This window comes from Ixodes scapularis, unplaced genomic scaffold, assembly GCF_016920785.2.
Source record: "Ixodes scapularis isolate PalLabHiFi unplaced genomic scaffold, ASM1692078v2 PGA_scaffold13__105_contigs__length_92229423, whole genome shotgun sequence".
Classification (NCBI taxonomy): Eukaryota; Metazoa; Arthropoda; class Arachnida; order Ixodida; family Ixodidae; genus Ixodes; species Ixodes scapularis.
Window position 1 is genome coordinate 28850038 of NW_024609839.1, and position 14152 is coordinate 28864189.

General features: G+C 44.6%; 1 protein-coding gene across 1 annotated transcript in view; it reads left to right on the forward strand.

The window, feature by feature from the left end:
- The first annotated feature begins 617 nt into the window (after positions 1-617).
- LOC8050889 (cholecystokinin receptor) overlaps positions 618-14152 on the forward strand; it is a 44253-nt gene continuing 30718 nt past the window's right edge. The window contains exons 1-2 of the mRNA XM_042289601.1: positions 618-626; positions 671-938. Of these exons, the coding sequence (XP_042145535.1) occupies positions 618-626; positions 671-938 (277 nt within the window). The remainder of the gene's footprint in view (positions 627-670; positions 939-14152) is intronic.

Consider the following 14152-nt stretch of genomic DNA (forward strand, 5'->3'; position numbering starts at 1 on the left):
TTAACTTGGTTCCGTTAAGAATCTATTACGAAGTGTACGATATGCCGAAGTCCTTCATATTCATTTATTTTTGTGAGTATCGATCTCTTTCGTATAAAACATACAGAGCTTCTGAAGTAAATCATGTATACATGAATATGGTCCAATAAAATGTGTTCGAACCACTTACTGTTGTTGACCCCAAAATGCTCCACCAGCCAGGAGTCAATCCGGCGATTGTGTAACTTCAATGCTTTACAGTAGAAAAAGAACAAGAAATATATATACTTATGCTTTGTGAAGTAAGTTGAAATATTGTTTGATACATTTTGCACGGACTCTATCGTAAAAAATAAAGCAAAAGTGCGTCAGTATTAAAAAAAAAAAAAAAAAAAAAAAACAGCGGCTTTGGGAGTCAAGGAGTTCCCGAGAGCCGAGCGAGGCGGGGAGGAAAGAGAGAGTGAAGGGTACCGGAGAACCGGGGCAGAAACGCCCAAACCGAAACCGAAACTAACTTGACCGGAAACGAAATCAGATTACACTTAATACCGCCCGCTAGGAGCGCTACCTGTCACTGGTCTATCTGGGCCGCTGGGGCCTATGGCAGTGTCCGCTCTTTACCTTGTGTATATTACTCTATGGTACCGGTCCCCGCGCACGACCCTCCCGAGACTGGCGCCTCCACCCACAGGCGTACTCCTGGTGGCGGTCGGACCAGGCGGTTCTGGTGGCCCCGTACACGGTCATCCTGCTGCTGGCCGTACTCGGAAACGGCCTGGTCATCGTCACGCTGGCCGTCAACAAGCGCATGCGCACTGTGACCAACCTGTTCCTGCTCAACCTGGCCGTTAGTGACCTGCTCCTCGGCGTCTTCTGCATGCCCTTCACCCTGGCCGGAGTCCTGCTCAGGGAGTTCGTGTTCGGGGAGCTCATGTGCCGGCTCATACCGTACCTCCAGGGTGAGTCGTCCTTCGTGGACGCGTGCGTCCTTGCAAAACCTTTTAAGGTAACAAGGTCGTTTAGACGCTCGCAAGTACGGCGTCTGGCAGTGCGGAGCGCAAGTTCGTCTGCTTCTTTTGCAGGGGTTGTGGGGACGTCAGTACGCCGAGCTTTGATTAGCTCTGATTGAAGAATAGTTGGTAGAGTTCAAGGGTCTACCCACTATCCTTCAATCAGAGTCAATCAGAGCTCGGCGTTGTGACGTCATCACAACCCCTGTAAAAAGAGCACACGAACTTGCGCTCCGCATACCACTTAGAAGACAAGGCCTGCTCATGACGTCATCGTTAGTGGTATGGATTGGGACGAGTCGGGACCTCAAAAAGAATTATAAATCCCGATGTCACCATTGAAATTGAGCGCCGCGAGTAGGACCATCACGCAGAAGCAATGCCAACCTATGCGGAGCGCAAGTTCATCTTGTTCTTGCAGAGGGGTTGCGATGATGTCAGACCGCCGAGCTCTTATTGGCTGATTTAGAAAAAGGTAGTGGGTAGACCTCCAGGCATCTAGCATTGAGGTCTACCCACTCTCTTTTCAATCATAGCCAATCAGAGCTTGGCGTCCTTCTGACGTCACTGCAACTCCTGCCGAAGAAGCAGACGACTTGTCCTCTGCATATGCTCTATTCGGAGAGCAAGTAGCCTGCTCGACTTTGACATTGGCAAGAAATTTGCTCCCACTTTTTTACAAGAAGAGAACTGGGCCTTGATATTTCACACGGTAAAACTGACCTGCTCAGTGCACAGTCGGTGTTAGTTCGAATTTTTTATGTGCAGGCGCCGATTTTACCGACTCGGTTTACAGCGGAAAGTCCGCTTGGGACACCATATGGGTGTTTTCTTTTAAGCTAAACTTTTTTGAAAAGTCGTGAAAGCTAAGCAAATTTGGTTTGGGCAGCTAAGTTATATAACCAGCGGACATAATACAGGAAGCTCATCGTCACAGGTCAAATATTAAACTAAAACTTGTCAAATAACTTTTCAATTTGTGAAAATATACACATGGTTCCAGTTAGAAACTTACTGAACGTCATTGAAAACCACTAAATCAGTAATTTTTAGAAGACGTTGAGCACGTTTTAAGCCCAGTAGTGAGCTGCAGTTACCACTCGTGCAATAGGCACAAGGCTGGGGTGAAAAAACTCGAATGATAAGAGTCGCGAAAAACCGCACCGACGCGTTTTCAAACCAGTAGCTCTGCCCCTGCAGCACGAGTAGTAACTTTAGCGCTCCACCGTGCTTCCCCCGTCATTCTAGGACTGCCTTTATGATGTTGGCTGATTTAGCGGTTCTCGATGACGCTCAGCAGGAGTGTAACGAAAACGCTACGCTTATTTTTAATAATAAAAACGTTAACAAACATACCTTAGTTAATTAGCCGACTGATCGTTACGATTAACCTCCCATACTATGTCCCCCTAGCCGTATAACTCACCTGCACATATTGCATTAGTGCAGCCTACACAACTTTTTTTTTTTTTTAAGAAAAGAGTCTGTCACAGACCGACCTGCAAAATATTGTTCAACCAAGGTAGCAATTCTCGCCACCCTTTCCATTTCCCCTTTCCCGCGGCTATCTTGACGGTGGTGGGACTCGTTTTGTCGATACATCTTAGGGTCGGATAAACCGGGAGATTATCCCGGCTAATTCAGCCCCAAGATGCAGGAATGAAAAAAGTCCCCCCCCCCCCCCCCCCCGCTTCGTCGTCAAGTCAAGAGTGGGAGAGGGGGAAATGAGAAGGATGGAGAGGAGAATTTTCATCCTGGTTAAGAAATATTTTGCAGGTCGGCCTTTTAGAAACACCCTGTATATCTTACACCTTGGCTGACACTCGTGACCTCACCGACTCAAGACGAGTCCCATTCGAACGTTGACAAAGCACTTACGACCCATCCGTGCCGGTCAGATCAGACCAGATCAGGTTTTATTTCCTCAAAGGTATCCCAATTGGGATCTATTACATGAGGGGGGGGGGGGGGGGGGGATACAACATTCAATGCGCAAAAATAAAAGATAAACACCAAAACAACAAAAAAACATTCACTCATCACACTTTACAAATCAGAGTTACAAAGGTCGCGAAATTTATTGGCATCAGTTTCATGGACGATGTGAGCGGGTAAGGAATTCCAGTCGGCAATAGCAAGTAAAAGAAGGGAATTTCGAAATTTGTTAGTTTTGGAGAAGAGAGGCTGAATTTTTAGTATATGATCGCGGCGCTTTGAAATGTTAGATAGATCTTGGAGATGGAGGCTCCGATGATGATTAGTAGATGCCATGAAGAAAAACAAGACGGGCTAGTTTGGTTCTAACGGTTACAGGTTTCAACTCCAGGCTGGTTTTAATAATTATGACACTCGAGTTTCGTGAACAGTCATGTATGATGTAGCGTGATACCTTGTTGTGAACAGATTCAAGCTTGTTAAGAAGGTATGCTTGATGAGGCCACCAGATGATGTTGTCCTATTCGAGTTTGGATCGCACAAATGCTTTGTACGCGGTTAGTTTGACTGTCTGAGATGAGCGGAAGAGCTTACATTTGATGTATTCGAGAGATTTACATGCAATTGAAGCGGTGTTACTGATATGAGAGCTCCAGGTGAGGTCCTCTGACAAAAATTACTCCTAAGTACTTGTATGTTCGAACTTTTTCTATGTCTTCGTGATTAATAGAATATTTTTTTTGGCGTGGAAGAAGGCTGACTGGCAAATGTTATAAATCTTGTTTCGTTTGTGTTCAATCTTAGTTGCCATGTGCTGCACCAAAGTGAAATCATGTTGAGGTCTTGCTGCAGCAGTGCTTGGTCGCCTCTTTCGGAGGTAAAATTTCAGCCTTATGGCCTCGAAATTTTCAAGGGGGTGTTAATTCTTGACAGGCTAATCGTTCTTTTTTTTTAATTTAGAGCATTTCCTTTTTAGAACAGTACTCCGACCTTTGATGAACTTGGCTTGGTACAGATGTTGGATCTATGCACAATCATTTCTCTTGATCGGATCTTTGATCTGGCCCTCAGAACTTTACGGCATCACCCTTCGAGAAAAGTGCCGTGGTCCTTGATGATCCTGGCTTAGTACAAAGGTTCAGCATACATTCAAATTTCCAGGTTCTAGGAATATTGCCCTGTGCGCAGAAAACATACATATGCAAAACATTTCTTCAGTGACTTTCTAAAAAGACACTGCAGGATCGTGTATAGTTATGCGCGAACAATTGCACACTAGTCCGTCAGCAAAGACTGTAGGTATATGTTCAGCGAATCGACGTGGGGAAGTGATTTTATACCGCACCCATAAAGTCCACCTTTATCTTCATCGTACTTTTCCTCGCCGTGTTCCTACATTTTCTTTGAACAATGTGATAATACAACTTTTTTTTTTCTTGAGCTCGAATGTTTTTTTGTTCCACTACACACTTACTCTCTCTCTCTCTCACTCTCTCCCTCTCACTCTCTCTCTCTCTTCTGATTGTGAAGGAGCAGGCATCATTTTTAAAAGCACCAATTTTTCCACCCCCCCCCCCCCCCCCCCAACCAATACCTCTCCCTTTTCAGGCTCGCGGTATTCACCGAAAGTCACCGCTAACTTTACGCCGAATAATTTGGACGATTCTGTGAACAGAAGACTGGCGCCGAATATAAAGTCCATTGTTCGGCGTCTATTTTATTTATTTATTTATTCCAAATACCACTAAAGGCCCATTTGGTGGGGGAGGGGGTACATGAGTATACAAGAAACAAATAATGTAACTAGGACTGCAAAACAAAATTAACAAAAACACGTGAAAACGAAGAAGATACATACGTATAGTGCCGCGAAACAAGATGTTCTAGTCAGCGCACATGAGTTACTGAAATATTGTTAGATCATCTTCAGTCGCTGTGTGCGCTGGCACGTCATTCGAATCAATTATCGTTCGCGTTACGCGTGATTGTGCATAAAGAGATGAGAGGCATGGGATCGCTTAACTTTACATGAGTGATCCTTGCATGGAAAAATAACGCGAGGCGCCTGAAAGAAATCATCGTCAAACGAGCCATGATGACAAAGTTTGTAGAACAGTGTTAGACGAGGCGAGTTCTCAGCGATGTGATAAAGCTTGCAATTGGGCACGATTTTTTCATTCTTATTTTTAAACCCAAAGGCCACCGAAGAGAGGTTATTCGCTTTCCCGAAAAGAAAGTTTTTTTTCTTTTTCCTTTTATTTCTTTCTTTTTTGGGGGGGAGGGGGTGGTGGGAGGGAAAGGTTGCAGTCTGCGCCTCCAACAGGATACGACATCAGCCGGTAAGGACGCCGAAGAACAAACCGACGAAGCAAGAACCGTGAACATAATAGACCCCGTTATGAAATGGGAAAAAATAAGTATCCCATTTCACGTCCCGGAGTTCCACCGATTTTTATATCTGCAGAGGGGTGATTTCAAATAAGATCGAACAGGGGGTGGCTGGTCGAACTTTTTAATTTGCTTCATAATTTTATATGTTATTTCCCGATGTCCGAAATAAACAAAATCAAAATTATTTTCACACAGAAAAAAAAATTGTCGGACGCAAAAAATTGTAATCACGTAGAGGTGGAAAGTCGTATTTGCTTGCGTAGCCGGAAGGGTCAAGTTTGGTGATTAATAACTGAAGTTATATTCTTAGGTGAGTTTCATGTTTTATTACAATTTATACGTACTTAGCAATACGAAAAAAAAACATTGTTATGGTTTAAAAAAATTATATAAAAAAGCATCAATTTTGGCTGCTTGACCGTTTTTTCCCCAAATTCGCAGGCCTGTATATTAGGAAATAAATTAGCCAGAAACGCCATATTTTAATTCAATGCGGTACTTATAAATGGAAGTAACTTCACTAAAATTCAAATTTATTTAAGGGCGGGTTGGAGAGATTTTGACAAGCAAACACGAAACAAGCACCAAAATAAAAATATTTTAAGGGCGATTTAAAAAAAAAAAAAGAAAAAAAAACGTTCTCAATTTTTTTAAACTTTGACCAGTCTTTCTACTCTATTTGGGGGTTAATATTCATTAAAAACATGTTGCATTATAATGATGGTGTAATAGATGCAGCTCCTCTACCGAGCTCCTTCTCCGTAGCTCGGCACGGGGTGTGCCTGCGGTGCGATGCAGTAATTGCGACTTCTTATTTTGAGAGAAAAGTAATTTTTTCATTCGTTCGAGTATAGCAAGTAATAGCTTGTCACATCTTTGGAAACGTTATAATAAATTGAACATTAAATATAATAAATTACGCATCATTTACAACACAGTTCTGCCTTCATAGGTTTCAAAATGGACAGATTTTGACGCAAACATTTTCTGACGGTGTGCACTTAGATTTTCTTCCAAGGGGACCCGACAGTCCTTCAACTCCGTCACACGCGTTTTTTTTTTTCCGTGTCCAGTGGCTGAGAATAACCGTTGGGCTTTGGGGAAAACATTTTTTCGGAATTCATGAAGTTGGAAGCGATTCTTGAAGTGACTGGCGGCACCGTCACTTACATAAGTCAAATGAGAGTACACAGCAAGGTTGTCATCGACCCACTCTCTCACTTTTTGTACAGCCAGACAGACATGAGCGGAGTCGTGATGCAAGTCGTCACTGATGACGGCAAAACTGTATGCCGACTTTCTAGTCGTCACCACACACGTAAATATTGATACCTGTTTTTTTTTTTCCAGCGGTACGCTTGAATTTCGTCAGGAAGGATAACAGTCCAGTTCTCAGCAAAGTCGAAGTGGAAGACAATGCTACCACGCTGCACGCACTGCTTTTCTTCATAGATGGCTTTGCCTTGCGTCTGTCTGATATGATTGTGAATGATCCACCTTGAGACCAACACACGAAGCTCTTTCAGAAAAGTTACGGCATCTAAAGTCTTTTTCACGAGCTCGCCTGATCCCCATACTGCTAAAACTATCTCTTCATCCTCGGAGTTGTTGAGTTTTTCGAGTGTGAGAGACTGGCCTTTGGGACAATGATCACAATCGCCTAAAAGGCACTGGCGTGATGGCGGGTTGCAAATGAATGCCGAGTTCAATTCCGCTGCGTCAAGTTGTGAGCCAAAAGCGTTTTGTAGAGAGGCGACACAGAGGTTATAGTTTGCGCAGTACACACAAACGCATGCTTCTTGCTGGGGATTGCATTTAACCCATCGGGGTCGCAGAGAGTAAAACCTCGTCAGTCCGATGACGGAGTCGGGATGATCACTTTTATATACACGAAGTGCTTCTCTGATTGACCGTGTCATAAAACGTTTTGGCTTGAGCGTTTTCTGGCCATCGAGCACAACGGAAATGGCGTCCTTCTGATTGGAACTCTGCCTAGAACACTCTAACTCGTCTTTCATGTAGTACTCAACCGCTGCAGATATGTTTTCAGGGCTCATCTTACACCTTGTATAGGGATCGGGCACATACCACACGCCGTGGTCCTCCCTCAGCTTCCGGAACCTATTAATGATGAAGATCGATGCCTCTGGGATGATTTTCTGGACTTCATTTCTTGTCAAGCTTGATGGCAGGAGGGTCAGCAATTGGCAGCGTTCCCGGGGAGAAGCTGTGGTGGCAAAGGCACGGCGAATGTTGTCCACCCACTCGGTGCATGTGGAGCACTTTTGCTCCGACGACCCCGATGCCACGTTTTCATCGTACGCAAGACGCATCCTGGAGGCAAATTCTCAGTCACAACCTGCTCCAACTCCGTCTGTTTTCTCTTTAGGCCTGTCTCGACTTCTTACTTCACTTGGTGGTCTTAGTGGTGACACAAACGTTGAACGTACGCTGCGATTGAGGTCTGCAAATGCCTCCTCAGGAGGCATAAAGCTGTCACCGCCCAACTCTGAGCTTCGCCAAGTGATTTGCTTGGTGAAATGCGTAAAGCAATTGTAGCACAGGTAGTCCAGCTTGCTCACTTCCATGGAGCTGCCAGACGGGAGAATTCGCTTCAAACAGTCCACACTGAGCTCTCTCACACTGCGAAAATTTCGCTGCATCGGGATCTTTTTTTTTTTTTTTGTGCTTTCAAGGTAATTTGCGAAAAACACTCCCTCGGAGCTGTGTTGCCGCCATAACGAGCTCATTATGAATAAAAATTCAACACGAAGTAAAGGAACGAAATTGCGGTTTGAAACTGTGGCTGAGCTGGAGTAACGCAGGTTAGTGACAAGTTGAAACAGAGAGGCTCTTTCATTCGAAGCACACAGTTATACACAGAAGTACAGAAATGACTCCCTCAACGAAGCTCCAATCATCGCAAAGAAAGAAAGAGAGAAAGTCTCCGGGCAAAGGAAATAGACAGCGGCGAAACCATTCAGGGTCGAAGGCTGATATCTATGTTTCCTGCTGAATATCTTTGAGTCACTTGTATCACTTGTCACTTGTATCGGTCACTTGTATCGGTTCCCCAAAAGAAACGCCGCCTTTTCGCTATCTTCCCAAAATACTGCTTCCCACTAATCCCTTTTACATTGAAGGTTTGTCCACATCTAAGCAGATCCTAATCACCGCCGTCCAACTTGGCAGCAACGTTTATTGTTTCTCAACATTTTGGTAGACCCCAGATGGAGGACGAAAAGGGCAACACACAACGATCACCAACTCAGCGCCGAAAGATTGTTGCCCCTTCCAGTTTATTAGGAAGCCCCAACCACCGACCTTCAGACGCCCGATAGATAGCCTCGCCACCCCCCCCCTCCCCCCCCCCCCCCCCCTTTGCTGGCTCTCGATTCTCCAAATGCCAAGACGCCCATCACTAAGCAATATGGCCAACCCCTTTCCCTCCCCCGTCCCCAAAACAGTTTTCCGACCAACACCAGACAGCCTAAACTCCTTCCCCACCTCCCAACTTGCCCTTCCAAGAAAACACCGACACCGGATATCTGGAAATAATTCACCCCCTCTGTGACAACAACACAATTTTCTACGGTTTAGTTTTTTTTCCCTTCACTTTACGCTTTTTTATACTTTACGGCACGGAATAAAAACAAAAAGAAAAAAAGAAAAGTTTAACCAAATTGACATCTAAGCAAACACATATTGAGCCTCCTGCGTCAACAAAACCAAGCGACACCCGACATAATACCCGCCAAAGAGTGGATGAATAGTACCCAAAGGTTAACTTCAAACACATAAACGCCAATTTTCTTTTTTTTTTTTTTTTTTTTTTTTTTCACAAAATAACAAGTTGCAATCATTGCGTCGCAACACAGGGACACCCCGTGCCCAGCATCGGACAAAGGGCTCGGTAGAGGAGCTGTATCCATTACACCATCAATATGATGCAACATGTTTTTAATGGATATTAACCACCAAATAGAGTAGAATGACTGGGTGGAGTTTAAAAAAAATAGAGAACGGGTTGTTTTTTTTCTTATGTCGCTCTTAGAAATATTTTTATTTTGGTGCTTGTCTCGTGTTGGCTTGCCAAAATCTCCCCAACCCATGCATATACAGATTTGAATTTTAGTTAATTTACCTCCATTTATAGGCAGCGTATTGTATTAAAATATGACTCTTCTGACTAAACTATTTCCTAAGACACAGGCCTGCAAAGTTGGGGGAAAACAGTCAAGCAGCCGAAATTGATGTTGTTTTTTTTTTGTTTTTTTTTTACATAATAAACAATAACAATATTTCTTTCGTACTGCTAAGTACACATAGATTGTGCCCAAAAATTATGAAACTCACCTAAGATGCATAACTTTCGTTATTAATTACCAAATTTGACCCCTCCGGCCACGCAAGCACTTTCAATGTATGTCTATAACGAAATAATCAGTGACCCCACCCGCTTTTTTGACGCACTTCTTCTTAGTAACGCACGATACAATCTTCGTCATGACTCCTATAGAATACCTTGGTCTAGGACAAATTATGGACATCACCAATTAGCATACTTAATACCTGATTTCTTAAATAAACATCCCGCTGTTGGGAAAATAATTTCAGATTGTGTATCAAAACACAGCTTTAAAATTAGTATAAAGCGGTCCCTTCCGTCATGTCACGTTGAGTAAATACTTTTAGATCGTATTTTCATTGCGTATGAGTTGTATTATCTGTTTCATTTATTTCCAAAGTGTTAAGTGCACTAACGATTGTATGGGCTCTGTACAAAATCTGCTGTGTTGATTGATCTTGGTGTGCTGTTGTATCTTCTTGTACTTCTTTAATGTTCATTGTTTTTGTTTTCGCCTGCTGAGCATTGTAAACGAATGATAGGACCACGTCAGGCAGAGATAATCTGCCTTTTGCCCTGTTACCGTAGACCTAGTGTCTAAATAAAACCAATTCAATTCAATTCAAATGCGACTTTCCACTTCTTCGTAATGTGCGATATTTTGGGTCCGACAATTTTTTTTTCTGAGTGAAAATAATTCTGATTTTGTTTATTCCGGACATCGGGAAATAACATATACTGCAATGAAGCAAATTAAAAAGGTCGACCAGCCACCCTTTTTTTGATCGTGTCTGAAATCACCCTGTATCTGTTGTGTAATTTATTCTATATAATGCGCAATTTATTACAACGTGCAAAAGATGTGAAAACCTATTACTTGTTATACTCGAATAACTAAAAAAAAAATTACACTTTTCTCAAAGTAAGAAGTCGCAATAACTTCGTCTCACCACAGGGGCACACCGTGCCGAGCTTCGCAGAAGGGGCTCGGTAGAGGTAAAGCCCCTTGATAAAAGCGTTTTTTACAAGTACCGCCAACCATTGTTGTGGAAGCGCGCGAGACACGTGCCATGAGCGGGTGCTCCACCGCCATTCGCTTCCAAGGCCCGCTCATTTCACTGCTGCGCCGCCATTTGCTTCCAAGGGCCGCTCGAGACATGGGCCTCGTGCACTCGCGCATTTGACGCTACTTGCAAGACAAACGCAAACACATCGAGGGGCTTTAGGTAGAGGTGCTGTATCTACTACACCATCAATATAATGCAACATGTTTCTAATCAATATTAACCCCTAAATAGAGTAGAATGACTGGTCAGAGTTTTAAAAAAAAACGAGAACGGGATTTTTTTTTTTAATCGTATGTATGTATGTATGTATTTCTGGCGGCAATTGCCCTTTTTAACGAGCGTCTATAAAATAGACACGCCATTAAAGAAAAGAAGATAAAGAGAAAGATAATGAAAAGGAACTAGAAAAGTCTGAGAAATGGTTCGTAGGCACTCTGAAGTATCACGAGTGGACTTTCCACCATGCCTCGAGCCTTCTCTTTGAGCACATCACATGTTTGTTCTCCTCCGTAAAACCGAGGGCCTGCTCAATGCGGGGGCCGACGTCTGTCGCAGGTACGATTGCCGGACACTCAAGGAGCAAATGTTGGATAGTTTCTTCTACCTCACCACATGCACTGCACACGGTTTCGGTCACGTTCACATCGTACCGATGCCTGTAGATGCGGGTGCGTAAGGCACCACCGCGGGCCTCGGCAAGGAGTCGGCTGCCCAGTGTGTTTCCACACCAGCGGACGGCAGCGATGTTGGTCTTGAAAGTCGCGTATAGGTGCATGCTGGAATGTTCTTCCATGTCGGCTCTCCACCGATTCGTCTCGGCGGTGTTAATTTGTCCTCTCACCTTCGCAACCCAATCTTTCTTTGTAGAGGGCTCGTCGCTCATCGAGAAGGCGCCGTACTTTGTCCCAAGCCGATTGGTGCGCCTCCTCCATGTAGTGTGTAGGTTCTTTAAATGAATGTATAAAAAAACCCTTCGTGCCCAGCGATCTCCGTCCATATGTCGCAGTCGGGCGTAATACTCCAGCTTGCTGCTGGCCTCCCGTGCCTCAAACGAGGACCAGCCAAGGTCACCTTGTACAAGTTTATTAGGCACTCTCCCGTGACATCCCAGCGCCTGGCGCCCAATCTCTCTTTGTCGTCGTTCAAGGTATTCCCTAATTTCGCTGGGGACAGATGTAACAGCATTGGCGAAAGTGAGGCCTGGTACAGCGACAGCTTTCCACAGTTCCCGGGTTATTAAATAACGGTCGCAGCTCCACAGGCTCTTTCGAAGAAGCACATTGCACTTTCTCAGTGCCGATGTTTTGAGGTTTTGGTGGTGTTCTGCCAGATAATCTGCTGAAGTAGTTAGTGTAACCCCGAGATATTTGTACTTGGTACTAACAGGGAGCACAGCGTTCTGAATGGTAAGGGATTCAAGGCCCTCCATGTCTCCGGAGAAAAGCACAATTGCCGACTTTTTGGCATTGAATTGTAGTCGAAGTCGAGCCGCTTCTGTTTCACAGGCGATGAGCAGCACATTCATGTCTGGCACGCTATCAGCCATAAGGACAATGTCATCTGCAAAAGCGAGTCCAGGAAGCCGCCAATTGACGACGTCTCCATGCAGAGTGTGTTGCAGGGAAAAGCCAACGCCCGTGCGTTCTAGTGCTCTCTCTATATCGGATGTGTAGAGCATGTAAAGAACAGGTGACAGCGGGCAGCCCTGACGTAGTCCTCTGCGCACCAGAACGTCATTAGAGACGACCCCGTTGAACGTTGCCATCATATAGGCGTTGTATTAAGCCTACCCAGGGTTCAGGCATGTTGAGCTGTTGAAGTTGTTTTAGCATCAAAGAATGGGGGACACTGTCATATGCCTTAGCAACGTCAAGAAAGCAACAGATGAGATTCCGCTTTTCCACTCGCGAGATCTCTATGCACTGCGTCAGGATGAATACGTTGTCATCAAGCCGACGATCTTTTCGAAAACCGTTTTGTAGTTCCGTGAGAACACCAGTACTCTCGGCCCAATAGGATATGCGCAAATTGAGAATGTTTGCAAACAGCCTGTATGCAACAGCTGTGACAGTGAGAGGGCGATAGTCACTCAATCGTTGTTTGTTGCCTCCCTTCTTGGGAATGAACGTGACTCAACCACGTCTCAAACTCCTGGGAGCTGGATCCTCTCCGCGAACTATGCGACTAAATAGGTGCGCCATTTGATCTCGTGAATCTGATTTTAAGCGCTTCAACACCTTAGCCGAGATTCCGTCCAAGCCCTGCGATGTATTCGCGTGTAATCTCGTGAGTGCGCGATTTATATGCACCCGCCCCACAAGGGTTACATATTCATCTGTAGAGGCCATCGATGGGAACGCTTCGTTGGGCCAGACTTGGTCATGTCTGTTTTCTGCAGGAATTTCCACATCAGAGCCAAACAGAAGGTAGAGTTGTTGCTCAAGCAGTTCTCCGACACTTTGAACTGGGCCTCCACTGTCATAATCAAGGAGTTGAGGAGCACTGTCTTTGCCATCTAGAGATCTCATATATCTCCAGAATTTTTCTACAGCTCCTTTTCCGCCATCTCTAATCTCCGCCATGACCTTGCATTCGTGTGTTTGTTTTTTTGCTTCCACGATGTCTTGCGTGATTGCCTTGTTCTTTCGGTACTCTTCCCATAGTCGTAAAGTAAAAGGACTCTTCCCAAAGGTCTTTACCGCTTGTCTGTGTCGCCGGTTAGATTCCTGTCGCATTTGAATTGCTTGTTTAATTTCAACATCCCACCATGGAACAAGGTTTCGTTTTCCTCCCGTCCTCTTTACGATGGAGTGCTTAGCAATGACTATCCTAAGCTCGGTTGCAAAATCATCATAGCTGCGGGCTTGCGCACGTCGAGTACTCTCTTCAAAATTTTGGACAACAATATCTATGTCTTCTTCGCGCAGTAGGGTTGTAACCTTGCGCGGCGTGCAGTTCCGAGTTTTTCCAACAGTACCAAAGTGCAGGAAGATGCTGTTGTGGTCGCTGCTGACACTGTACTCGCCCTCTTCATCCACAACCATTTTTTGAAGACGCCTGCCAAGTCTGTTTGACGCGAGTGCATAATCTATGCAGGTCCGATGGTCTCGCACTGTCCATGTATATTGTCCCTCACACTCTTCCCTTAGGTTCAATGTTTCCAGTTCGAGATCCTCTGCCAATTGCCTCATCATATTGCCGCTGTAATCTTCCCGCATGTCTAATTCAACCAGATGTCCGTTAAAATCTCCCAATATAAGCACGGAGATGCCTCGATCCAATTTGTGGATATCTCGACGAACACACTCAAGGACGTTTCTATTGTCTTCGTGGTAGCTGCTTCCCACAGAAATGTAAATGATGCACACAGCTGCCAATACGTTGCCAATTTTTCCATGCACCCATAGGTGTTCCCGGCAATC